Here is a 26,046-nt window from a genome sequence, read left to right on the forward strand (position 1 = left end):
TTATGTGTGACTGTTCCATTTTATTGTCGAGCTGATTATCCCCATAATAGCTTTTCCATGTACCTATAATCGAGAAGTAGGTGGATGGCTTCTCGTAAGCATCAGGTTTTACTGTGTTTAAGTTGGCATGGTTTTAAGTTGAGCAAAATTTTCTTCAGACAGTGATCTACCCCTTAGAGAATGTAGGGTTTTCTGTCTTCAAAAACATTTTGATCCCAAGTCACCTGAAGGATTCCTTTTCCGGCTCAGATGAGGTATGTTCAGGTTGTCATATGTGGAGAAGTGACTCACATGTTTGAGATCAGAGTTTTTGCTTAATTTTCTTCTAATAACTTTGAAGGCTAAATGGATTCCCTTACTTTGAATTAAGTGTAGTTAGAGGCAGTTTTCTAGTGCTGCCTGACCCATCCTTGCTCAGATGAGTCTCAACCATCTGGGTAGTCAGAAGTGTGTTTGGTACAGGGGAGCGGATTGGTGGCATGGGAATCCCAAGTGACCAAGGTTCCCAAGAACAACTTAGGCATTTTCTCCTTCAGCTGAGCAGGGAACTCTACAGGCTGGCGGGAAGTGAATCACAACCCTTCGTTTCCTAGTGTTAGTCAGTCAAGTGTGGGGGCCTGAAGTTGTCACCTCAGCAGTGAGCAGCACACATTCCAAATTGCTGTACCTCATCACCCAGAAGAACAAGTGTATGGTAGAAGGACGCAAAGCAGGAAAAGATGAGAAGAAAAAGACCTCTGTGTCTCCTGGTGCAGTAGCTTTCCTATCTAAGTACAAATATGGCTACTAAAAGAAATTTAATATGATCAGACTTAGTAGTAAACCTTCATGCCCTTCCTGTCAGTGTCTGATCTTCCCAAAGTGTTGTGCAAAGTGAGTTGAAATGAACTATACTCAATTGTTACAATTTTCTGAAGGACACATCAACTGTTGTTGGCTATTGAAGATCAGGATCGCTGTCACTGGAAGATTCTATTTTCCTTGAGTTCTCTCACCTTTATAATTGGCATCTCTAAAATTTTCTATCTGCTTATAAGAAGTACTTTTTGGACCAATATCCTTGTTAAAAATCACAATGTGTAATCTGACTGGTCTTTAGACACCTTTCCTGGTGCCCCTTTTCTTGGAGTGGATGAGCTGAGTGGTAACTTTTGTGTGCTACTTCACTATTTTAAGCATTTCTAGGTAACTAGGATGTTTTAAAATACTAATGTTTTAAGGGTTGGAGAAATGACTCAGCTGGTAAGAGCACTGACCGCTTTTGCAGAGGACTTGAGTTCAGTTTCCAGCATCCACATGGTACCTCATAACTACCTCTACTTCCAGCTTCAGGGGATCTGATGCCCTCATGTGGCCTCTGTGGACACTCAGGCGCGCACACACACAAAATTAAAAATAATTTAAGAAAACAATATTTAACTTCATCTCAGAGTGCCTGAAACTGGGAAACGTTGTATTTCCCTCAGATCAGTTAGTGGTAGAATGTTTACTTGTTTTTCTCCCTTGCTTTTGCCTTTCATTCTTTCCTCCCCATGGTCTCTCCCATAGCTTTTAAACCTCTGTAGAGACACCTTGTGTCTCAGTCTTACAAGCAAGTGGCTCTCAGAGGCTTAGCAATTGAGTTTAAAAGCCAGGGGGAACACTGGAGACAGTGTTCTGAATTTATGCTTAGTTCCGTTGGTCTGCTCTGTAAGCTTAGTCCTCTTGGCCTGCTCCATAGTTTGCTTCTTGGAGTAAATTAAAACTTGTATTTACTCATTGGCACTCCTTGGCCCCTCACCATTTCTCCCTAGTCTCTGTTGGTCTTAGTCATTCTTCGTTGATGACATCTGAAGATAGGGAGAGGTTACTGCCACTATCTTACAGGTGAAGAAGAAGCAGAGATCTAGAAATAACTCCATCAAGATGATCTAACAGAAGCTGGTAGGCTTTGAATTTTTTCCTGGGTCCTCTAGCTTCTAGAACTTTGCTGGACATTTTTTCATGAGTCTTCCCTTGTGCTACAGAAATAGGCCTGGTCCTGGTCTTGGAGTCTCTCGTGTCAGTGCCCTCTGTGAGCCTTACTAGCAAATTCTCTGGCAGAGTGGCTTCAGAGCCAAGAAGCAAATGAAAATGACGTTCCTCTTATAGGCTTAGGAATTAACCAGGGTGTTATTTGTGTCATATTTGAGAAATCACAAAAAGCAAAGTGGAGGTAAAAAGAGATTGGAGCAGAATCTTTGTGGATGGAGAAGCTGCAAGAATTGGAGCTTATATCAAGTCATTATGTTAAAAAATCTAAACAGTGTTGGGGAAGAAAGACCATGGAAGAAAAAGGTACTTCTAGAAGACTAACAGGGCCTTTTCTTTGTCTTGCCCTGTAGTCAAAAGATAACATGCTCAGGCCTAGCTCATAGGGAACTAAGGGCATCCCAACATGACCACAGGAGAACACGGTTGTTCGGTACAGAAAAGCAGAGGGACACCACATTCACTCCAACAGGTATGTGGGAAATGTGATGTCTTCTTTCCTTTCAGTTCATCTCCAGTGGGGGAGCCCTCCTGTGCATTTCTAAGAAGGAAGTGTCTAATTTAGTGTGAGGAAAGTGACCATAAGGCAAACATTAGGAAGCGCCCAGAGAGTCAGGTAAAGGCAGGAAGACCACAGATGCTGTTCTGATCCCTCCCTTGTGTGTTATTCACCCTGATCTTATTCTCAGTGTTTTCCCTTTGTCTGTGGCACCCATCCCACACCTCACGTCCAAGGCTCTGTATTTATAAGGTCCAACCCAAATGTCACCAAACGTGCTCTTTTACTGCTTTGTTTCCCATGGCACTTCATGCTTCTGTTACAACAGCAACTGCTCCCTCCCTCCCTCCCTCCCTCCCTCCCTCCCTCCCTCCCTCCCTCCCTCCCTCCCTCCCTCCCCACCATGTGTGTTTGCCTGTATGTTTGAGAGAGAGAGAGAGCACACACATTCGTAGAGTAGGACTTCCTGCACAAGGGTGAGGGTTGCAGTGGGATCTGTACAGACTGGGAGCAGTCACATGGGAAAGTACTGTGGGGCCATAGGGCAAGAACACCCTGCTCTTCCTCAAGGACGAGGTCCAGGGCCTAAGGGAATGTGAAATGTAGATGTCTGCTTATTGCTTGCATCGGTGAGTAGACTTCAGGCTGCCCAAGGGCAAAGATCTTATCTGGAATTTTTGACTGATATTTCTTGTGACCAGCCATAAATATTTGCTATAGGAAAAATGGAAGTGAGCCAGTTGCATTGTATGGGGTGTCTCTTACTTGGCTCTGCATTTTTGCATTGTGTATGCTCAGCAAAGTTATGAAATAGAACACCAGCCTGCTTTTTATTATCTGTTGTTTAGTTTTTAATGTGAAATAAACAGAAACTGTAGAACGGTTGATTTACATGTCTGTCCTAAACATATCTGAAGCCTGCAGCTAACCAAAATAGAAACAGGGCACTCATTGGCTGAAGGACCACAAGTTTAAGGCCATCCTGAAAGATGCAGTGAGACCCCATCCCAGGAACATTGACTTGGAGGATGTGTCCTCTCACCCTGGTCCTCAGTTCTTACACATCCATCACACAGGGTTCCAGCAGGCTCTTACACATCCATCACACAGGGTTCCAGCAGGCTCTGGCTCTGGCTCTGGCTCTGCCCAACATGGCAAGAAGCCTTGGCGAACTGTCAGAAAGAGAAACAAACCTAGTTCCTCTATAGAGTTCCTCTGGACCTATTGAATAAAAGTGTGGGTGGGAAAGAGCTGTTTGCTTTCTTAGTGGGAAATACTTAGGTAAATTAAATTTATGTAATAAAACCTTAATTTGCAGGCATTAAATGTATACTGTTTTTTCAGAAGTGACTGTTAAGCAGAATGTGCTTTCAAAACCATTGTTTCAGTTCTGTTTTTGTTTTGGTTTTTTGTTTTGTTTTGTTTTGTTTTGTTTTTTGTGATGTTCAGAGCCAGGTATTATAGCCAGTTGAATGATTTCCTCTGTATTGGTAACTTGGAAATGGGCAAGGATTATGGCAAAGTCACAAAAGGAGGCATAGAGGCTCTGTGAAGATTTTATAGGCATTTAACCTTTGTAGCAGGCTCCTGTCACCATCTGATGTTCACACACTTAGACATTGGAGGTCAAGAATTATCCCCATTTGACAGATGAAAACGTTGAGTCACATTGTAAGTAATTAGCTTCTGGAGGGTCAAATGGAGCTCGCAGAAGAGAACAGGACTCTGGGCTCCTCTGCAGCCTCAGGCCATTTCCCACAGCAGTCACTGCTGCTTCCTCCTCAGGAGCTGGAACACTTTCATGTCGAACTCACTAGGCTTGCAACATCCCTATGGGGCCAGCAAGCCAGGCTGTCATCACTTTCCTCTGAGTGGTGAGAAAGTAAGTCACTAGCCTCAAATGGGGCAGTTAGCATTGGGTCAGGCTGCCAACCCCTCTCTGCCCTCTGGACAAAGCTACCCCCAGGGAGCCAGGAGAATCCTCCAGGAGCCCTCACTGCTTCCCTCACAGGTGGCTTCTCTCTCCTCATAGCCATGTTGGGTTGTGAAGGGTGGGCTCTAAGATGCCAGGTAAGTTCACAAGGCTGCAGTCACACATCCAGAGAGAAACAAAGGCAGGCAGAGTCTAATAACCCTTTTCTAGTGACATTAGTGACTTTGATTCTATGTTCTACATCCTGAGAAAAGGAAAATTTTAGACTGTTATAGAATAGTTGCCGAGAGAGACCAATCAAGTCAAATTAGTCAACGGACAGATGAATTGCCAGGCCTCTGAATACAAGAGGGGGAATTTGCTGCTTGTTTCTCTGTGGAATAATAATAATAATAATAATAATAATAATAATAATAAGACTGCTGTCAACTCAGTGTCACACACAGACCTAGTGACTTGTGTCAACCTAGAGTCACAGACACACAGAATAGACTTGAGGTCCAAATGCTGTTATGAAAACAGTATACATGGTGACAGACAGGAGCCTCTGTCTTCCCTAAGGGCATGTTATATTCTCAAGAAGTGTCAGTTTGCTGGACCTGGGGAGTTGGCCTTTCTCAGCTATAGACCAGAACTCAACCTCTGAGGATAGCAGACATGGGAAAGAATATCAAGGTTGGCACTGAGCCTCGCAGACCATTGAGGAGAAACCAAGACCCTGTCAGGATTCGCAGCTAGGTAGTCCCAGGGCCAGTTCTCAGTTGTAGGCTTTGCCCTGTGGCTGGGTGGGCAGCTTCAGGCTGCTTGCATTGCATCACATGTGGTACCTGTGCATGCACGTGCAAAGGCCACTGACCCCCAGGACCTGTTCTCCCTCCCCCCCACCCCCGCTTCCTTATTAGAGTTACAGGTTTGCTGTGCCTGGCTCTGAACTCAGGGCCTCATGTTTGCACAGCAGGCACCTTGCCCACCACTCTATTTCCCCAGCACCTTGTTTAACATTCTCTCTGTGGATTTTATGTATTTCTTTGACTGTCTTCCACAACAGACTAAGAAAGACAAGGATCTAAGTTGTTTCCTCTTATGCTTTTAGAGCTGTGCTGTATACAATGTGGAAAATGTCCTTGGGTTGTTGCTCTGACCCATCTGCTCACCTGTGTCAGGAGGGAGGCAGGGCTGCTTTGAAGCAACTCACCTAGCTAGTCTTTCAACAGGATCTAATCCAGCCAGTTAACCCAGGCAAAGCTGCACTTCCCACAAACAAAGCCAAGTAGGAAACCCTTCCTTAACCAGGCTTAGAAGACAGCTGGTGAGATGAGGCAGAGATGAACTTTAATAGGCACATAGTCTTTGGGGCCCAAATTTATCCGAGGGGTTCCTCTAATAAATGTTCATGGTTTACCTGTGTCTTGCTATTAACAGTTATTGTCACCAGTTCATTCTAAAGTCTATATAAAAAGAGAATCTAGGAATAGCCTGCCATAGGAAGAAGCCAGGCCTGTCATCTTTTGGGTGTGCAGCAAACCCAGAGAATGTAAAGGCTGTGTGCTCAGTGGGAATATGGCTATCTGAACCACAGGCCTTTGCTGAACTTCTCTTCCCTTCTGGATGTGCTGCTGGATGAAGTGCTGGTGCTGGGTGTTTTCTCCGTTGACTGTGGTCTCCTCTTTTGGCACAGGAGGCTCTGGATTGCTTTCCTATGACTTTGTGGGTGCCAGGAGTTGGGGCAAAGCAAAGCAGGGTGGGCTGGATACATCTGCATCCCGGATTTCATGGTTTTGGCCTTTGCCAAAGGCTGTCACTGTCAGGCCACTCCCAGCCACGGAGTCCTCACTGGAGTCAGTTTGTGAAACCTTAGCATTTTGTCTTTTTACCTTAATCCAGAACACTCTGACAAACCAGCCAACCAAATGGTGACTGAATCCTGACCCCTCTCTGGGACAGATGAGCACCGTTCCTACTTATGCCATTTCTGTCTCTCTGTTCTTGTTTTCATTCAGACCTGCATGCTCCCTCCATCTGGAGACTCTTCACAGCTGAGGTGTTTTGTCAGAGCAAGATTGCAAAGAGTTAACACTTTTGCTTTTTCGCAAAGTTATCTGTGAAGAGTATTAGTTGTTTAATAAAGCGTGCCTGCCCTCCCGATGAACCCGCCAGTGACTCTGCAGCTGGGGTCATTCCAAGTTCACGCGGTGGACTTTTGACTGCCTCTGTGTCTGTGAAAACAGCCGGCAGCTCCTGCGGGGATCATTCATTCAGGCCTGTAACATAAAACTATTGCCAATGGGCACCTGCTGGGCCAGCTTCCCCGGGAGGGTGGGGAGAGAAGATACCAAACTCCTCAGGCAGCTGTGGAGATAAGAGCCACTGGGGCTCAAGGGATTTCTAATCAGGCTTGCCCAGGACCCACATCAGGCCAGTAGGCTAGTGTCAGAGAATGTTAGCTAGCCAGGCCACTTGGATAGCCTGGGAGCAAATAAAGGCTTTGACAGGGGGAAGAGTCAGGAGGGGGGCAGGTCGAGGAAGAAGGGAGGAGAAGAGGGAGAAGAGGGTTGCAGAAGGAGGAAGAAAAATTTAAAGTACATTCCCAAAATTTCCAGCACATTCTTAATTCCTTAAAACAAGAAAACAGAGTCAGTCCATGGGTGTGAATATTTCTAATCTAAAATTGTTGTTCATTCCGCCTGGAACTGTATTTATTGGTTCTAACTGCTCATTTTGTTGAATTCATGTACCACCAAGAGCACATCTCGCTGAATTGACTCTGTCCTTGAAAACCTGCTGGACAGTAGCTTGTATCCCACACACTTATGGCTTTTACATATCCAGCAACAAATGTGCACATAGGGTATGGCCCAGATTTTTCCTCTTTGCTTGAAAAAAAAAATCCACCTGTCTGCTGGAAAAGATATGGCTGGGAGCTCTGAATAACTAAGTCCACACATGCTCTCGAATGTCAGCAGAGGAGATGCAGCAGTGTGGCACTGAAGGTCAGAGTGTACAATCTGGAGACTACTGGCCAGTTCTATCATAACACATATATTCAACATACTGTGCTTCAGAAAACATAAGTCACCTGTAAATGTTTGGTTTACATGCTCATCTATGTATTTACTTAGCATACATCTTCTCATCATTTCCAGTAAATAGTTAACTGTATTTACAGTTCTGGACTGTCCTAATCTGCCCATGATGATTCACTGCTCAAGAGCAGTTTTGTTCTCACAGAAGTCTTTCTTACTACATCTGATTCATTTCTCATAACTTTGTGCAAAGAAACATTTAACTTAGTTCTGCACTACTGATAAGAGTCCCAGGAAATTCCGGGCAAAAGCCAGAAGCCCGTTTTGTTTATCAGGGACTATGGCCACATCTGGCTCTGTGTGCTCTGATAAAGAGGACAACAATGTTAATTTTGTATTTCCTTGGCTTTTGTCTCTCATAATTTTTTGCCAAAATGAGCAGGCAGCTTGTCCACCTGCATGCTGTTTGTGGACTGTGTGGTCACAGTGCAGAAAGGAGCCAGACCACATGGAATACTGTCATTTGTGAACTGCATTTCCTTTTATTCCTCAGTGTTGATGTACAGGAGAAGTGGGGGTAGCTATCAGCACCCATTGTGCCATTGTAGGTAGCTTTGTGTTTAACCAGGTAGCTGAATGAGCATCTGTCAAATAGGAAAAGCTACGCTGGGGTTCGGGTGGGGTAGCTCAGTGATCAGTGTTGTCTATCATGTATGAAGAAGCCCCAGGTTCAATCCTAAACAGTGCTGTTTTGTTTTAAAGTAGTAGCTAACATTTATTGTCTTCCGTGTGCTGGGCACAGTGATGGCTTTAACACAAAGTGATTTGCTTTTTAAAACATATTTATTATGTAGGTGTGCATGAGTGTGCATGCCACAGCACATGTGTAGAGCAGCAGAAGGTTTTGTCTGAGTTCTGAAGATTGCTTCTTACCCGCTGAGCTACCTCAACAAACCCAATCTAATCTGCCTAATCCTTAGCACCATAGTCCCAACTGCTCCCTTTACAAAAGACTCACTCAGATCTTTGTTAAGATGCTCAAAAGTAGGAGAAGAGCAAGACCCATCTTGTGACAATGCAAAGATGATGCACTGTCAGCAGGCTTCCCTGCTGGATCCCCTTGAGTACCTCATTTGTGGGGGTTAACCATGGCAGGTGCTGGGCTCAAGGAGGTTCAGAGAGTACTCAGCATAGCTGAAAGTCATTTCCTAGACTCTTCTTTTGTACAGAAATGCTTTTGTAGATGCTGTGGCTTTATCAAGGATGAAGCATGCAGCCCAGAGCCCGAGACACTCAGTGAAGCTCTACATACAGACCTACCTAAATATAGAGTTATGCAAAAACCTTTTAAACTATAAAGCCCAAAACCCAAGACAGTCAAACAAATTAACAGGTTTGCTTTCCTTTAGCTTGCAACTGTATGTAGACAGCTAGAAACACCAGGCTCTATGCTAGATATCAAGGAATTGGTGGCGAAAGCCAAGTATTAGCCTCTCTGGGGACCACAGTATAGGACAGAAGAGGGTGAGAACCATGTGTTCAGGGAGCATCCAGGTGCTAGAGTAGGGAGGACTGAACGGAAGGAGGAATCCTTGGAGATGGGTGCCATACAAATAGATTGCAGACAGGAGAGGTCACAGGAGGGAGTACGTGTTGTGTGAAGCACCAGGCTATTGTATGTATTGGGGCAGGGGTTGTGCCAGAGCCTGTGGGTGAACCACTTGGCCAGCTGGGCTAGTTAGGAAACTGACCCACAGTTTGCCCCCTAACCCCATAAGGAATGAAAATAAATTGACTTAAGTGTTTGACATTTGGAGCCTAGTACTGTTGTCATGGTACCTCCAATACATGTCATGATACATGGAGAAGAGTTATTGTTTTGCAATTGCATTGTGTATGTTGAGGAGAAAGAATCACACATTTCACATTCAGGACACACCAAACTGTCAGCCTCACATACCCCAGGGTGGAAGACCTGACTTCAATTTTTCTTTATTTACTTATTCATAAAGTATGTATGTGTTCTCATATGGAGGTCAGAGGACAACTTGAAAGAGTCAATCCTCTCCCTTTGGGCTCCAGGTATAGAACTCAGGTTATCAGGCTTGGCAGCAAGCTCCATCTTGGTACTCTAACCCTTATGTACCCAGAGCTCACAGCAAAGGAAACTGTGCCTGCTTGCTTGCTGCAGTGCCTTGCAGATGCACCAGACTGCTCTTTATGGCCAGAGTGGCTCTGCCCAGGCACTTCAGCACTTCTCATTAACCATGTGCTCCATAGCCACAGTAGAAAACTGCCCTCCAGAAGCTGGAGCCAGCAGACTAAGGACCTTGGACTGTAAGTGAAGCAGCTGGAGCACAAGAAGAAGAGAGGCAGTGGGTCTGTCTTAAGCAATAGGTCTTAGGCCACACTGCTCTGCAGAATGTGGAGCTCAGCGTGTGCAATGTGTTCCACTGACTCCCAAACTACATTTGGGAAATTCTCTGACTCCACTTAACTAGCCATTAAGCTTCTTGATGATCTCTTTAGCATGTAGGTAAACTAGATGTGGCCTGGAATGGGGAGAGGAGAGCATGTTTCCTATGGGAGTATGTTTCATGGGCTCCTCCCCTGAACCCTGGTCTCACCTACTTTGATCTGTAGATTCTTTTCTGGAAATCTGTCCTCTCATGTTTCTCAGTACAGCTAACAGTGCCAAGAGCTTGCCTGAGATTTTTCTCTTTCACGTATGGATTAAAAGAGGGCATTTATCTTGAGACACACGTGACCTCTGCTTTCCTGCAGCTATGTAGACTAAGGACAGGTAGCTTCTTGGTGACTTCTTAGACCCTTTGAGCCAATGGGTTTTAGTGCCCAGAGTCATAGCACTGGAGTCATTTGCCCAGCAGTTGGGCTGGGAGGCAGCCTGGGTCCTTTGACTAAGGGTTGAAGTTGTGTTTCTTGGCATATATGGTCAAGGGAAAGTCCCTGGTGCAAACCTCTTAAGACCATCTGTCAGGATGGAATCCCTGACCCTGACTTCCTCAGCATGCCTGTGTGCCCATCACCCAAAACTTAAAACTTTGTGGCTGGCCAATTGTGTCCTGAACTTGAGTAGGATGAGTCACTATTATAAACCTTGGAGAAATTAGCATATGCTAAGGATTGACAATTCATGCACAGACCCCCATCCCCACTTCCATCATAGTTCTGGCAAGGTCATAGTTCATAGTTCCATCATAGTTCTGCAAGGTCATATCACTAGCAGTGGGAGTCTTGGTGGGTGATCAGGTCATGAACGTGGAGGAGCACTCATCACACTCACAGGTCTCATCTCCAGACACTGCCTGAAGGAAGGGAACGGCGACTTTGTGCATGGCATTCCCAAAATGCAGCCTCTGTCCCAAAATAGCACCCCCAAACAGGCTAATATGTTCTCAGAAACTGCTTACTTTGCCTGGGAATATTTGTTCTTAATGAGTTAAGAATTCTGGGAAGACAAGGGGACCTGCAGGGTGAGGAGAAGGAAGAAGCAAGGCTGGATGAACTTTAATGACCTTTAACTCCCAGGATTCCACAGGACTTTGCCAGCTTCACTTCTACAAGCAGAAAGGTGTATGCCTTGGGTCTCTGTGTGAGTTCTGTGTCATTCTGGAAAGCATTTTCCCACAGAGGTAATAAATCTCTTTCCGAGTTCTCTCTCTAAACACTCACGTTGAGGGAGACAGCACAGCACACCTTGGTTGGCTGTACTCACACTCCTGGTATCTTCTGGGAAGTAGGGATTGTAGCTGTCCTGCTGGGAGGACTGAACTAGCTAAGTGGTTTCACAGGTGCTGTCATGGAGTAGCGCCCTCTGCTAGCTGGTTTTGGTGGGCCCCAGGTACTGTTCCAAAGCATATGCATCTGGGAGTTTTCTCTCAACTGTACTGCTCCAAAGTTGCCTCCAACTTCAGCTTCACTTATTGGAAGAAACTGGGGACTGTTCTCTTCCTAAAGCCTTGAGCCTCATCCAGGTTCACAGCAGGGGCTCTGCCTGATGGCAGATGGTTCTTGGTCACAGGATCACTCCCTCATTTCTTGCCAGACTTTGGCATTGGTATCTGAGACACACTGCACCTCTCAAGATGGAGTCCTTGTTCACTTGTAGTGGCGTCAGGGAAGTGGGTGGGAATAGTCTCTTTCCTGTTGAGGAATTCCCCCATTCAGTTTCCAAATTTTTGTATTTTGAGAGTTTGGTCAATTCGTAAGTGACATGTTTGTGTTTTGTTCTTAAACATCCCTAAAGCGAGTTTTTCAGTTGGCTTAGTCAGTGCTAATGGAAGGGGTGGCCTGGAACTACTTCTCAAAGTCTGTGTGCCAAGGCTAGAGAGATGGCTCAGAAGATAAGAGCACTGGCTGCTCTTCCAGAGGACCCAGGTTCAATAACACAGTACTTACATGGCACCCCACAACCACCTGTAACTCCAGTTCCAGGGGATCCAACACCCTCTTCTGATCTCTTTGGGAACTGCATGCATGTGCTGTACAGATATATAGGGAAAACACCTATTCACATAAAATAAGTTTTTAAAATGTTTAAAAATGATGTCGATATGCCTCACTAGAGTGGAGATAATTCACCAGTCTAGCAAGGCATCATGATGTGACCACCTCAGAGGGTATTTTTCCTCATAATCTGGCTCAGAACTTGGACATGAACCTTTGGTTATCAGTTACAAATCATCTTAAGATGGTACAGCTGTTCAGAGCCACCTTCAGCTTTCCTCTCTGTGTCATAGGCATCTCAGCAGGGCTGTGGGGGGTAGGGGCTGTGTGGCTGGCATCCCACACACAGCCACCAATCATCTGCCAAGAAAGTCTGATTACTACAGCATGTGCAGCCACTAAAGGGCCAAGTTCCATACACAACTGCCTTTAAAGAGGCTTCTTGGGCTTGTGAGATGACTCAAGTGTAAAAAGGTGATTGTCTCCAAATCTGGTAATCTGAGTTTGATCCCCTGGTATCTACATAGTAACAGGAGAAAACTGACTGACAAATTGTTCTCTTAGCTCTACAAACACAGTAGCACACATATAACCTCCCTCCACCACCTCCCACCCCTGTAAATCAATCAATCAATCAGTGTAGTTTTTGTTGTTGTTTTAAGATAGGATTCCTCTACATAGCTCTGTTAGACATGGAACTCACTATGCCTTAGGTTGCCTTCAGACTTACAGAGATCCACCTGCCTCTGCCTCCCGAGTGCTGAAGATCAAAGGTGTGCCCCATCATGTCTGGCAATCAATGTAATTTTTAAATTTGAAAAAAACAAAAAACCCAAAACAACCCAAGAGACACGTTGCCTACATGATTCTTGTAATCAATGTGGGAAAACATCAAGACTTGCCTGAACCTGGTCTACTGGTCTGTTGAGGTCACTCTTCTAAGCCTGCCTCCATTCTGCTGTCTCTGTGCTTTCAGTCTTGTTGCAAACTCTACCAGCCCTTTTGAGAGAAAAAGCCAAATCCTATTATGGAAGTGCTTCAAACCACTCTGAGCTTCCGGATTAATCTGAAACTACATCTGAGTTCATAACTGGGTCACAGTTGCAGAACAGCAGAGACTTGCCAGTTCAGCTGGTGTGCGCCTCAGGCCAGTTACGACCCCAGCAGTCTCCATGCTGGACCTTTCTGGTTGCTTTTAGACCTTGTGCTCTGAGATAATCGAGTGCCTGTGGATAACTTTGTTTCTTAATGAGAAGGAGTGGCCTGTCCTGATAAGTGTTTGTCTGTGAAATAGCTACACAGGCACATCCCAGAGCTGGAAGGCCTCAAGATTCCAGAGAGCAGAGGGAAAAGCAAGGTCACAGCTTGGAGGTGCTGCTGACACAGAGTGAGCATCTGGCCCAGCTTTCAAATGCCTTACTATTCTCAGGGCTTCCCTGTTGGGTCTGTGTTCTCAGGACTGCATAGAATCAAACCAAACAGAAGTGGGAACAGCGTGCTCTGTGTTCTATAGACAGAAATGTGGGGTTCCAAAATATCCCCTTTTCACTAAGCCCAAACTTGTACCTTTTCTTTTCCCTTTTTCCTCTACAGTGTGTCCCCATTTGTTCCAACCCTTACTGTTGTCCAACTGACAGAGAGCAGTTTGCCTTTTGTCAGTGACAGATAGTTACTGGTTTAGGGTCATTATTTCCTTTAACTTTCTGTTCATAAGTATTTCAGAAAGGTTCAATGTCAAGACAAAACTCCCAGAATATTTTGGAAGCTTTCTGCCCTCCCCTTTCCTTCTCTCCGTGTGTGGTAATGCTACGGATTGAACCTAGGCAAGTGCTCTACTGATGAGCAATAATCCCCAGCCCCAGAACAGATTTGTTGTTGTTGTTTTGTTTTTTGGTTTTGTTTTGTTTTTTAATTGCAACTGTTTTCATGATACCAAACAGAAGAAAGTAGTTAGGACCTTAGTTTTGAAGTGAGTCAAGTCTCAACCGACCTGAAGGAGGTTTTTTCGATAGCACCAGCAGAGTTGAGACTGACTCTAGAGTGTAAAATCCCAAACTGCTGCTGAGAAACTTGTTAGAATTGATGAGCAGTCCCTGGGTCCAGTGCTCTGCTTCAGCTACCTCTGCTACCCCTTAGAGCAGTCTTCTGAAGCAGAGACGTGCAGATGGATAAACTGGGGTCTAGATAAACTAGATGACTCTCGATGAGATGGGCTGTTAGTGACACACAAATGCCACTGCCCCGTTTCCAGCATGCTGGACTCGTTGGCAGCACCACCCAGAACTCCCGCCAGCCTGTAGCACAGCATGCGATGGCCATTGTGATTGTATGTCCCGGGCACTGCTGAGTGAACTTGGAACTGTTGCTGGTCATGCTGCAGTTGTACAGTCTTGCTCTTGGCTGAAAAGAAAACCTCTCCCCGATGCCACAGAGTTCTGTTACTTCTTTCTCTTTTCCTGTGAAATGCCCTGGTGACAAGAAAGATACTGTCACCAGCAGTTTGCAAGGATCTTAAGGAGGAACTTTCCATTAGGTAAATAACTGTGAAAGAAGAGCCCCAGAGAACAGGGAGAAACTGAAGCCTAGGATCCTGTTACACTAGCCAAATACCTTTGGCACCCATGCTTGCTGAGTATCATGCAAGGGTCAGGGAAACAGGCAGGACAGAACTGAGGGACACAGTGTGAATTCTCTCCCTCTATGCCATTCTACTCTCTACTTAAATTTCTGAAATCAGTGGTTCAGAGCCAGGTCCCAAGCCTAGACTAACTCAGTGTTTCCGTGTGTACAGACAACAGGATTATTTTGGAATGAGAAGTGTTGATGCACAGTGTGTGTTAGCTGTTCAGGAGAATGGGCACCTTAAAGTACTTCTAAGGGTTTTTACCCCTGTGCTGAAAACACTGCTTTATAGAACTTAATGACTTTGGACTGTGGCCAAAATGCACAAGTGTGGCGAGTGCTGATGTTTCCGTCAGCTACAGAAGGGAACCCACTGTAAGTGCGTGAGCAGGTTTCTGAAGGACGTTCTGTTCCTTGGCACTTTTCTTCTTAGCTAGGCTGACGTTCACTTGAAGCTTTAAGTGTTTTTGTAGGCTTGAGCTTTTTTTTTTTTTTTAAGAGCTGGATTGACTTAACTCTGCAAATCCCCTCTGCTGTGGAGGTGTCGATTGTAACCACCAGAGTGACGACTCACTCACAGATGACCTACCAGATGCCAGTAGCTTTTCCAGTGCTAGCCCAGTGCATGCTCTGCTCCACAGCTGCCAGGTCCCTCTGCAGACAGCATGCACTACACTAGAGGATCCTGTCATGTCATAGTGGCCCTATCAGATGCGTTTACCATTTTACAGGGGTTGAAACTGCTCAACATAGTTTTAATTGTGTGTCTGATATGTCATCTCTCCTGTAGTAAGTGCTGTGCCACCTTTTCTAACCTCACCAAATCCTTCAAAGTGGATTTTTTTTTAATGTCCATCTAGGGGCTAAGAGTTAAGCCCCTGCCCATGGTCTCTCTGCTATTAAGTGTCACAGACAGAATATGAATTCAGGTGTGATTGTCTTTTTGTTACAACTCTCTCTCTCTCTCTCTCTCTCTCACACACACACACACACACACACACACACACATACACGTACAGCCTCTAGGTGGCCCCCGTAGTTCTTGGACTGCTGCCTGTAGACTAGCCACATATCCAAGCTTAAGTCGCTCACATCCTAAGGACTTTGGTCCTTTTCTCTAGAAATCTCTAAGAGTCACATCTCCTCTGAATACTCTGGGTGTCAGACTCCAGCATTCTCGTTATTCTCAAGACAGTGCGACAAGGGGGTAAGGTGACTGTGCCCTGGGTCAGTCAGATCGCTTCAGCGCTGACATTGTAGGTCTTGTGAGCATTCCGCCCTGTTGATGATTACCTTCAAAGCTGAGGGCATGATGAGGGAGTGTTTCCCAGCCAAAGCAAAGTCAAGGCTGTGGGCAGAGAGGACTGCTCCTAGAATCCTTCCACAGCCTGCATATCAGCTTGTTGTCTGTGATGGGGAGACAGTGGTCTATTTTACCTACCCACTTGGATGTACGGTATGAGGAACTGGCCTTAAAGATGACCATGCATGGGTCCCCAAAGTGATAGGAGGTCACTGTCTTAATCCCTGTGCTCACAATCCCAGCATTTGAGAGTGGAAGCAGGAGGATTAGGAGTTGTTTAGCGGCATAGGCTTATACAGGATAATCTCAAAGCCAAAGCAAAGGGCTGCTTTCTAGAAGGGCAGACTTTTATAATAGTAGCTTGTGAATATCTCTTTATGCTTTCAACTCACAAGTGATAAACAGCAAAACTAAATGGCTTGCACAAATAGTTTTTTATTGCAGAAGAGTAAGAATAGTAAATTAACTTAGATGTGGACATCTTTAATAACAAAAGCGAAGCTCCTAGCAGGGTGTTTCATGCCTATAGTCTGAGACAGGAGAATCACCAGATTGGGCACACATAGAGAGACCCTGTCTCAAAAACAAAACAAAAACAGATGAAGCATCAGAGAAGCATTTGGAAGAAGCTGGCATTTGGAGAGGAGAGTGAGCTCTCTCGGGCAGGGGCTTATTGGCACTAGGCGTCGGGCAGCTGTGGAAGAACGAGCTGCAGTAATGCCTTTGTCATAGGCTCCCTGCTGAGCTTCTGGTTTTACAGAGGGGACTTGGAAGGAGCTGGGGTCATGTTGGGCATCGCTCCTAGTGATTTCCCATACTCTCTCAGAAGAAGAAAAGGTGGTTCTTATCTTTACCCTCACTAGCTGTTATAAAAGGTAACATGGTCTTCACCTACAATTTCTTCATAGAGTTGAGCTCTTCTCCAGCTGAGGAAGAAGAGCTGAGAATGTGGCGTGGGTGCTCTAGGGTGTCCTGTAGATACTGTCATTAATGTGCACCACACAGCTGTACCACAGTACTTCCAGGGCTTTGGCACAGGTGTTCAGACTGTCAGTGCTGGTGCTCCAGATCTGCAGTGCTAGCTGATGCATCTAGGTCATCACTTTCATTGTAATGAGACCTGGGGTTGCAGGACAGGACCCAAGGCTGGTCCTCATCTCCCCAGTCAAAGTCCAGGGCTTTGTAAAGACATGCACTGTGTAAATTCTTGAAGTCACAGCTGGGAAGGTTTTGGAAGCCATTCTCTGAACACTGTAACTTTATAGGGGATCCTACTCTGACAACTTGGTTTGGGGCTTGAGTTTATCTGCTGTGAAGAATGGGGTGTTAAAGTTAATTGTGGCTGGCCACAATTCTAACCCTTTGAAAAGGGTGACTGTCCTAGGACTAGCAGCTGACTAATGGTGGTAGGACTACTAGCTAGACACCAGGCCCTGAGTTGCTGTTGCTGATCCTGTCAGCCACATAGTAAACTAGGTACCATTGCTGCGCCCCAGTGCAAATGGAGGCTCACAACCCAAAACTTCCACAGTGCTCAAGAGGGGCCTGACATCTGACTCAGGCCCATGTGCAGGTTCCTGGCCTTCTATCCTGTGGTGGCTCTCCAAGGACAAAGTTCATAGATTTGCAACCTCCCCTGGTGCCTCTCATTGCTCCAAAGGAAACTGTGTGCTTAGCTTCCATTAACTTTATTTCTATAACTAACTACAGAGTGATGGAGAGGGTGAGGCTGAGAAGCCAACTTTGGTGGGGATCAGGTTTCCAAGAAGGTGTGCCACTGATGCTCTAGACCACATCAACATTGGTGTGGGCTTGGTGGGAGGAGCTTTCCCATAGCTGCCACCAGAAAGCACTTGCTGTTTCCTCCTGGTGTCCAGAACTCACCTGCCACTCCTGTCAGGAAGCCTCAGGACTGATGGTTTCCAGAGCAGGGTCTGATCTGTGTTATCCACACCCCAAATCCCTGCTTCCTCACCCCACCTCCATCAAATCAGAATGAAGTTGAACCCCAGGTGGATGCCCAGTGTCCCGGGTCCTCCAAACAGGCTGTTGGCCTATAGTCTTCTCATTAAGCTGTATATCTAAATAACATTCCTGTGAGTTCTCTAAGAGGTTAGTCCTGGGTCATTGGCACTTTAAACCAGTTGTTTTGGTAGATCCTTCCTGAGAAGGTTAATTATATATTTGATACCCTTCTCTTTTTATGCCTGAATGATGGGGATAAGTACCCTGTGGTTTATTAACTGTCATGCTAAACCTTTTCAAATTGTCTGGTGACAAAACAGAGTTTATATCCTTTTTATCCAGCTTTGATAGATGAGACAGCTTCTCTGGGTAAAGTAAACCAGAGTAAATAAAATCCTCTGATTTATGGGGGATGATGGGTTTGCACTCAAAATCATGGGTTCAAATCTGCTGTTCATCTTTTTGCCCACTTCCTTCTCTTCATTTGATCAATGGGGCTGTGCACCTGATGGTCACTTGGTAATTGTTAAGTAAGTAAAAGAAGGTGTAACTTTAGGGAAGTTCATCTCACCTTTTCTTTTCTCCACATTGAGCCCCATGCTCAGTGCATGCCAGGCAAACATCCTACAAAGCTGCACCTTTACTCAGTTCTCTAGAGACTTTGATACGAAACCCTAGACTGATAATCTGGCATCTCCTGCCTTGAAATACACTGATTACCAGCACAAAGGCTGTGTTCTGAACATCAAAGGATCCCAATTCTCCTCTATCCATTTTTTTAACTTAATGTTAAAAAAAAATGTATGTGCTTATGTGTATGTATTTTAGTATATGTTTGTAGTGTATGTACATGTGTATGTCTGTGTATGCACCCAGAGGATAGAGGAAGAGGTGCCCTACTCTATCAGTCTCTACCTTATTTTCTTGAAACAGGGTCCTTCATTAAGCGTAGAGATAGACTGGTGACCAGCAAGCCCCAGCAACCCTGCTCCCTCTGGCTAAAGTATGCCGGATAGATAATATCCTCTGATTTGTGGGAGAGGATGAATCTTCACTTGAAATCATGGGTTCAAATCTACTGTTAATCTTTTTAACCACTGCTACACCACTAGGTTGCCAGGCACCTGTACAGCAGTGACCGACTTTTTCCATGGGTGGTGGGGATTTGAACTCGGGTTCTTGTGCTTGCTTGGCAAGTGTTTTAATCTGTCAAGCCATCTCTCTAACCTCCACACCTTTAACATTTAATAAGGTTTCAGGGGTGCAGATAAGGTAGCTCTTACATAGAATACTTCAGCCTAGACCTAGTTACGATTTTTGGATTTCCCAGCCTCAGGACTATTTACCTGTGAGATTTTCTGAGGGAGGAGATGTAAGTTTAGATGTGAAATTCACCCAGTTTCATACTGGGATTCATACACACCTCACACACAGTCTGGTGCACCAGCATCTGATTTGCAATCCTCCACATGGGACAAGGCATGGAATTTTCCACTGTGGTGCTGTGTCAGTACTCAAAAAGATTCAGATGTTAGAATATCTTGCATGTAAAGGTTTTTTGGATTTGGGTTGTCCAGCCTAAATTGTACAACAGATGTGTAATGCTTTGGGAGGATTCTTCTAGTGCCTCTTGTTTCCCTGAGTCTGCTACCCAGGGTTTTAAGAGGCAGGCTGCTGGGGCAGATAGGATGTAACTCAGAAGCTAACCTTTCTGTGTAATCACAATTTACGTACTCTTATCTAAGTCCAAGGGGAGGTATTTATTTAATAGCAAAAATATTGAAGCTTTAAAACTCCTCTTTGTGTTTTAATTTGTCCTAGTTTGCAGGGACACTATCAGATGGCCTGGGGAAGACGATGGACAATCGGCACCAGTCAGAGCGAGAGTACATCAGATATCATGCTGCCACCAGTGGAGAGCACCTTGTGGCTGGCATCCATGGCTTGGCTCATGGTAAGGCACTTGCAATTAGGTTAAGGAAGAATGCCCCTCTTGCCATGGCCCCTCATAAGTACCTTTATATACACATCTCAGTGCAAGGGATGGGAGGGGGATGAAAGCTGCCAGCAGCAGATACTGGTAAGGTGTCTTGGTGAGTCTGATAGCCTTTCTTTTCACTCCTTCTCTGAAGTCCTTGTCCCTTTTCGGGATGCTGAGCACACTGCACTTCCTTCCAGTTCTCTAGCTTCCATATCTAAGGGCATCAGATACAATCAATCCATCAATCTCCTCTTAGAATCTGGACCTGTTGCTTTAAAACTACCTTTAGAGGGCTTAGAAAATGGCCAAGTTGGTAAAGCACTGGCAAGGCAAGCACAAGGCCCGAGTTTAATCCCAGCACCACATCAAAAGCCAGATGTGGATCCCTGGGGCTTGCCATTCAGACAGCCAAGTGAAAGACACTCTCTAACAGCAGCAGCAGCAACAAGAGGTAGATGACTCCTGAGGAATGACATCAGAGGTTGACCTCAGATGTCTGCATGTATGCATAGACACCCGTGCACATGACTGCCTGATGATTGCCACTTGTTCCTTTCAAAGAAACTGAGATATAAAAGTGGCTCCTAGCATATGATTGTGGTGTTTCTGCATCTATAAGATAGATGCAGGATTACAAAACATGTAATTGCAAAGAAGGTGGTGGCAGACATGTGTTGTCTCTGAGTTTGTTTCAACTGTCACTCATTTCCTATTACTGTGGTTTTCTTAGCAAATTCCAAATGTGGCATCCAAAGCCTTTGGAAATACAAGCCCAGTCAATTTTTCTACCAGCGTCCCCCAGCCACACAGAAGGAAGTGCTGCCCCTATTCCTGACCTAGGTACTTCTGCTCATACTTCTGCAAGCACCTGTGGCACTGGTCATATGGCCAGTGATGTGTGACTCACTGTCAAATGGCCTGAGTGTCAGAAAAGCAGAGGGGCCATCTAGAGCCCACTGGCCCATAGTATATTCAGTGATGGCTAGCAGCTTTGACCAGACCCTAGGAATCATTGATACGATGACAGTCCCCTAGTCTATCAGTCACAACTGTCTATATTTAATAGAAGGGAGGTCACTGTTTTATAATGATGTATGATGACTACTTCTAAGCTTAGGGTACAGTGTTTACAGTGGAAGGCTTTTCTGAGCCCTATCAGTTGTAAAGTGGATGACCAAGTATCAGGCAGGGTGTAAAACTGGGCTAAATTAATCTGTTTATAGAATTTTAAAGTAGGATTTGGAATAATCCTTCTGGAGTAAAGATTAAATCGTCTTTATTAGCTGTAGTGTAATACAGTAGCAAGTAGAGCACAGTTTTAATTAATGTGAACATTTTTGCTGTGTCTAATTGCTGTCCTCTCTTCAGAGAGAGGTGGCTGGCCTCACTTTTTGGATGAACGCAGCTATGTACTAAGAAGCTGGGTGATTGTTCACAGTTGCCAAATCACCTCCAATCAAAGATTGTCCTTATGCTACTATACACAGCCCCTCCAGGAGCCACTTAGGCCAATCTGAGCCCAGAACCAGTACCCACTTCATCCAAGAGGGCACTGAGCTCTGGGCAGTATGAAAGGAGAGTCTCCTTTAGGAGGAAAAGAATCGCATTATAATAAGACCAGAGTCTATCTAGTCTCCTTAATTTGGAACTGGAGTCCTGGAGAAGATCAGATGGCTCAGTGAACAAACATGGTTGCTGTCAAGCTTAACAAACTGCATTCAATAGCCAGGACCCACATAATGGAAGGGGAGAACTGATTCCTGTAAATTGTCTCCTGGCTTTCTCATGTGGACTTTGGCTTCTAAGTGTGCTTGTGTGAGAAGGTGTCAGTGTGAGTACGTGTGTGTGTGTGTGTGTGTGTGTGTGTGTGTGTGTGTGTGCGCGTGCATGCTCACATACTCATAAAATAAATGAATAAAAAACTGGAGTTCTATTTGATCTGGGTCCATTGAAGTCCACCTCCTAAGTCCTAGCTGTTTAGCCAGAATTCTGTTCTGAGTTAGGATAGGAATGTTGCCTCACTGGAGCAAAAGGATCCTGAATCTGAAAGAAACTCTATGAATTCTTAGGACACTCTCACCCAACCAGTTTCCTTTCCTAATTTGTCTCACTAGAGCTGAAGAGTGCAGAGAGCTTCCTCACACCCCAACTGTCAGAGGGTAAACATCCTGTGAGTGTCCCTGGCCCGAGTCCTAGAAATGGTCACTGTACTGGGCCTGCCTCTTCCCTGCAATGCTTGTGACCTCACTAGCCTTTGCCAACTTGTAGACACTTTTGGGCCTACTTCAACCATTGCTGTCAGCTTTTAAAATAAATGCTTGAATGCCCTTTTCAATTAGATTGGTCTTTTAAGCTTGATAAAACCCCAAGGTTCTTGGGTGGTGTTAGCAACTATTTGGGGTGCCTTAATGAATTCTTCATTGTTTAACCTAATGGTTTCAGCAAAGCATGCAGTATTACATAAACCATGTCAAACATGTGGTGGTATTCATGGAAAATTGAAGCGTGGTTACCAACTTTACATTTCAGAGGCACTTAAATCTTTCCGAAGGACCTTGTTTCCTAGTCTCCTGTTGCTTTATCCCCTTCTCTGCATCCTCTCTTTATTGCCTGTATGCTGCTTAAGACTTGGAATAGAAGAAGAAGGAGGAGGAGGAGGAGGAGGAGGAGGAGGAGGAGGAGGAGGAGGAGGAGGAGGAGAAGGAGAAGAAGAAGAAGAAGAAGAAGAAGAAGAAGAAGAAGAAGAAGAAGAAGAAGAAGAAGAAGAAGAAGAAGAAGAAGAAGAAGAAAAAGACCGCCATTAGCTTCTCACCTTTGCTTTCATTAAAACAGTGACTAATGGACTGATGACTTTTCTGTAATTTTTTTTTTTTTTTCAGTTTGAGTCAGGGTCTCACTTATTCCAGGCTGTCTTTGAATTTATGTAGCTGAATTCAAGATGGCCTTGAATTTCTGGTCTCTGTTCTCTACCTCCCTAGTACTAGGATTACAAGTGTGTGCTACTGTTTCTGGTTTTATGTAGCAATGGGGACTGAACCAAGGCTTTGTGCACTAGGCAGGCCCTCTACCTACTACACTCTTAATATAGCCCAGGGGTTTTGTTTTGGTTTTGATTTTCTTTTTTTAAAATTATCCTAGACATGTGTTCCTTCTAACTCACAGACTATTACAGTGTCCTCTGATTCTGGACTTTCTAGACAAGTCCCTTGGGTCTCTTGACTTGTGGCCTGTTTAGAGATCAACAGACTGCCTTTATCATTCCAGATGCAGAAACTAGAAATTTGGTTTGAGATACTGTTGGCAGTGACCTTGGCCAGGTGACAGTGACCTTGTTTGGTTTTGTTTCTTTGTTTTTCTCACTAGGTATCATTGGTGGATTGACCAGTGTTATAACATCAACAGTGGAAGGTGTAAAAACAGAAGGAGGAGTCAGTGGCTTCATATCTGGCCTTGGCAAGGGACTCGTTGGCACTGTGACCAAGCCAGTGGCAGGTGCCCTGGATTTTGCATCAGAAACAGCTCAGGCAGTGAGAGACACAGCCACACTCAGTGGTCCCAGGTCAGTGTCATGGTGAGAGTTGATCTCTACTTTTGAACTCAGGTCTGAGGACTCGCTAGTCCACATAGATGTGTTTGATAATATTCTGTATGACTTAGTTATGTTGTTTAACTTAAACATGTAGCAGAAATGTCTTGACTTGTGCAATAAAAATATATAAAAAGGAGGCACGCCGTGGCATGAAGAAGGGATAGCATATGCTTGTAATTCCAGCACTGGGGAAATACACATAGAAGAACCAAGAGCTTAAGGTTCAGTTTAAGTTCAAGGCCAGCCTGGGCTATATGAATCCTGCTCTCACTCCACCCACCTACACAAAAAGTGGCACAGGTTTTTCTTTAAGTGGCTAAGATACTATGTTGAAAATAGATAAGAAAATGCAATGTCTGGTTCTTTCATCAAAGAGATCAGTAGTACCACTGTATCATTATAAGTTCCCTGAGCTAGTTGTACCCCTTACGCCATCAGCCCACTGAAGGCTGCTTGGTGGTCTTTGCTCCTAGACCCAGTGTAGTTCTAGTACATGAAGTTGCACATGGTTAACTAACCATGAAGTTAACCACATGGGTTGTTCCTTCTTAGGTTTCCCTCTAGTCAAAAATGCCAGCCAGTCCTCCAGCCTTTGGAAAAGGAGCCAACACCACTTCCAGAAGCAAGCTGGTCATTCTGCTATGAGATATTGACTTGTCTTGATACCAACTAGGACTAAAAACTGGAGATGGCCTATGTCCACAGAACCCAGCCACTTTAGCTTGGTGTTTGTTTAATGGTCTATTTTAGCTTCCCGTCTCCAAAGAGACAAGGAGGGTTGCTGTTCCTAGAGGGGCTCCACTAAGCCCAAGGAAGTTCACTGCAGCCTACATAGTTGATGATCCCCAAATAAAGCATTTTACCTGTTTAGAAGCTGGTTGGCTATGCCTATACCTGTTGCTTTTTCAGTAAGATTCAAAGTGAAGTCAACCCCAATTAAAATGAGTGCCATTGTCTGCCATCAGGGAACTTCATCAGTGACATGTTGCTGTAGTAGAAGTGCTTGTGATTATAGACCAGGTCCTTGCTGTGTGTTCTGCCAAAATGTCTTCCGTCTGGAAGTAGCTGCTTGGGGTGTGTGGAGCAGTATGGTAGTAAGGTGGAGGCTGCACACAAGTTAAGCCACATTTTATTCTCAGATATAAAGCTAAAATAACCCTGATGTCTATTTTGAGGTATGTGTGGAGCAGTGAAGATGCTCAGGCAGTAGAGAAACCTCCAAAGTATTTCCAGTTAGTTCTTTATTTCTGCTCAAAGCTCAAGAGGTCTCTTCCAGCATGCAGTGTAAATACAACTGAAGAACCCAAACATTCTCAAAGGATTATTCTTTATTTGTTAAAACACCAAAACATCAAGGGATTAGTATGTTTGCTCAAAAAAGAAATTTTTGTAAGGTTCTAGAAAAGTGGCTCAGTGGGTAAACCATGCAGTGCTCTTGCAGAGACCCTGATTTCAGTTCCCAGCACCCATGTTGTATGGCTTACAACCACCTTCACTCCAGCTAAGGTGTGCCCTTACCTCCATAAGGACTCATACTCACACATGCACAGACACCTCCTCCCCACATAGACACATGTTTAAACATTGAATCTTTAAAAGATGATTTCTGTGCTGCAAAGAGGTTAATAATATTGACTGAAGAGAAATGTTTTGACCTTTGCACAGTGTTGGTTTGCAAGCCTGCAGGATGTTTTCAATTCTTTCGAGGAGCACAAATCATGTCACCATGATTGCTGTAGGAATAGAGATATTCTTGTCATTTTTATCAGTCACCCAGCATTTCCTCAGAACGTTTGACTTAGTGCCATCCAGTTTCTGTCATTCACTCATTTATTTCCAGTTATTAAATATTGATTGAAATGTTCCTATGAACTCTAGGCTGAGAATACAACAGGAAATAAGACTATTCCTAGCCTTGGAATACTTAGGATTAATCAGGGCAGCAGACACAAACAATCATATACATCTTTATTTGCAGAATGATGCTAGATGACCCAGAAGTGATGTAGAGATAGTGTGGTGATGGGTCTGATCAGAAAATGTGCAGGTATGGGATGGCTGGTCCAGAGGCCTAAGGAATCAGGACAGACTTTTCCTAGAGATGAAGCCTAAAGTACAAGTAAGGATTGAACAGGCAAAGGGAAGAATTGCCGAAAGGGAACCTGGCAGAACAGACCAAGTAGAATGAGCTTCTCACAGAGTTCCAAGCACTGTCTAGAGGCTTCTACCTGGACAGTCTCACACATCTTTAAGCTTTACTTACAGACTGTTCAGAAAGCCTTGTGGTTGGTCCAAGGCCACACAGCTGGTTAGAGATAGTAAAGCCAGACTCAGGCAGCTTACAGCATGACCCCAGCACAGCCCCTGCTGAACTGTGCCCTGCTTGGACAATCTCTCTGCTTAGAAACAAGCCACAGAACTAAGTGAAGGGCCCATGGGCAAGGGCCATTCAGAGGGGGAGTTATCCACTTGAATCTGTCCTCGCAGCTTTTTCAGGACCAGTGACTATGAACGTCTCAGCAGCTGTGCCCACAGGCCAGTAGATCAATCATGGTACCCTCTACTGTATTGAAAAGGTGGAACGGGGTCTTCCAAAGGGCAAACAGTAGCCTTTCACCTGGCTCCCTCTGCATATTTTTCTAGGCCCAGGTTAT

At 44.9% G+C, this 26,046-nt stretch overlaps 1 protein-coding gene across 5 annotated transcripts in view; it reads left to right on the forward strand.

The window, feature by feature from the left end:
* Vps13d (vacuolar protein sorting 13 homolog D) overlaps positions 1-26,046 on the forward strand; it is a 223,463-nt gene that overhangs the window by 155,435 nt on the left and 41,982 nt on the right. For all 5 annotated transcript variants that reach the window (XM_085838693.1, XM_029475918.2, XM_029475920.2 and 2 more), the window contains 2 exons: positions 19,644-19,776; positions 23,167-23,362. In XM_085838693.1, coding sequence (XP_085694819.1) covers positions 19,644-19,776; positions 23,167-23,362 — 329 coding nt within the window. The remainder of the gene's footprint in view (positions 1-19,643; positions 19,777-23,166; positions 23,363-26,046) is intronic.

The sequence above is a fragment of the Mus caroli genome, unplaced genomic scaffold (genome assembly GCF_978045245.1).
Source record: "Mus caroli unplaced genomic scaffold, Mus_caroli_1 scaffold_6, whole genome shotgun sequence".
NCBI lineage: Eukaryota > Metazoa > Chordata > Mammalia > Rodentia > Muridae > Mus > Mus caroli.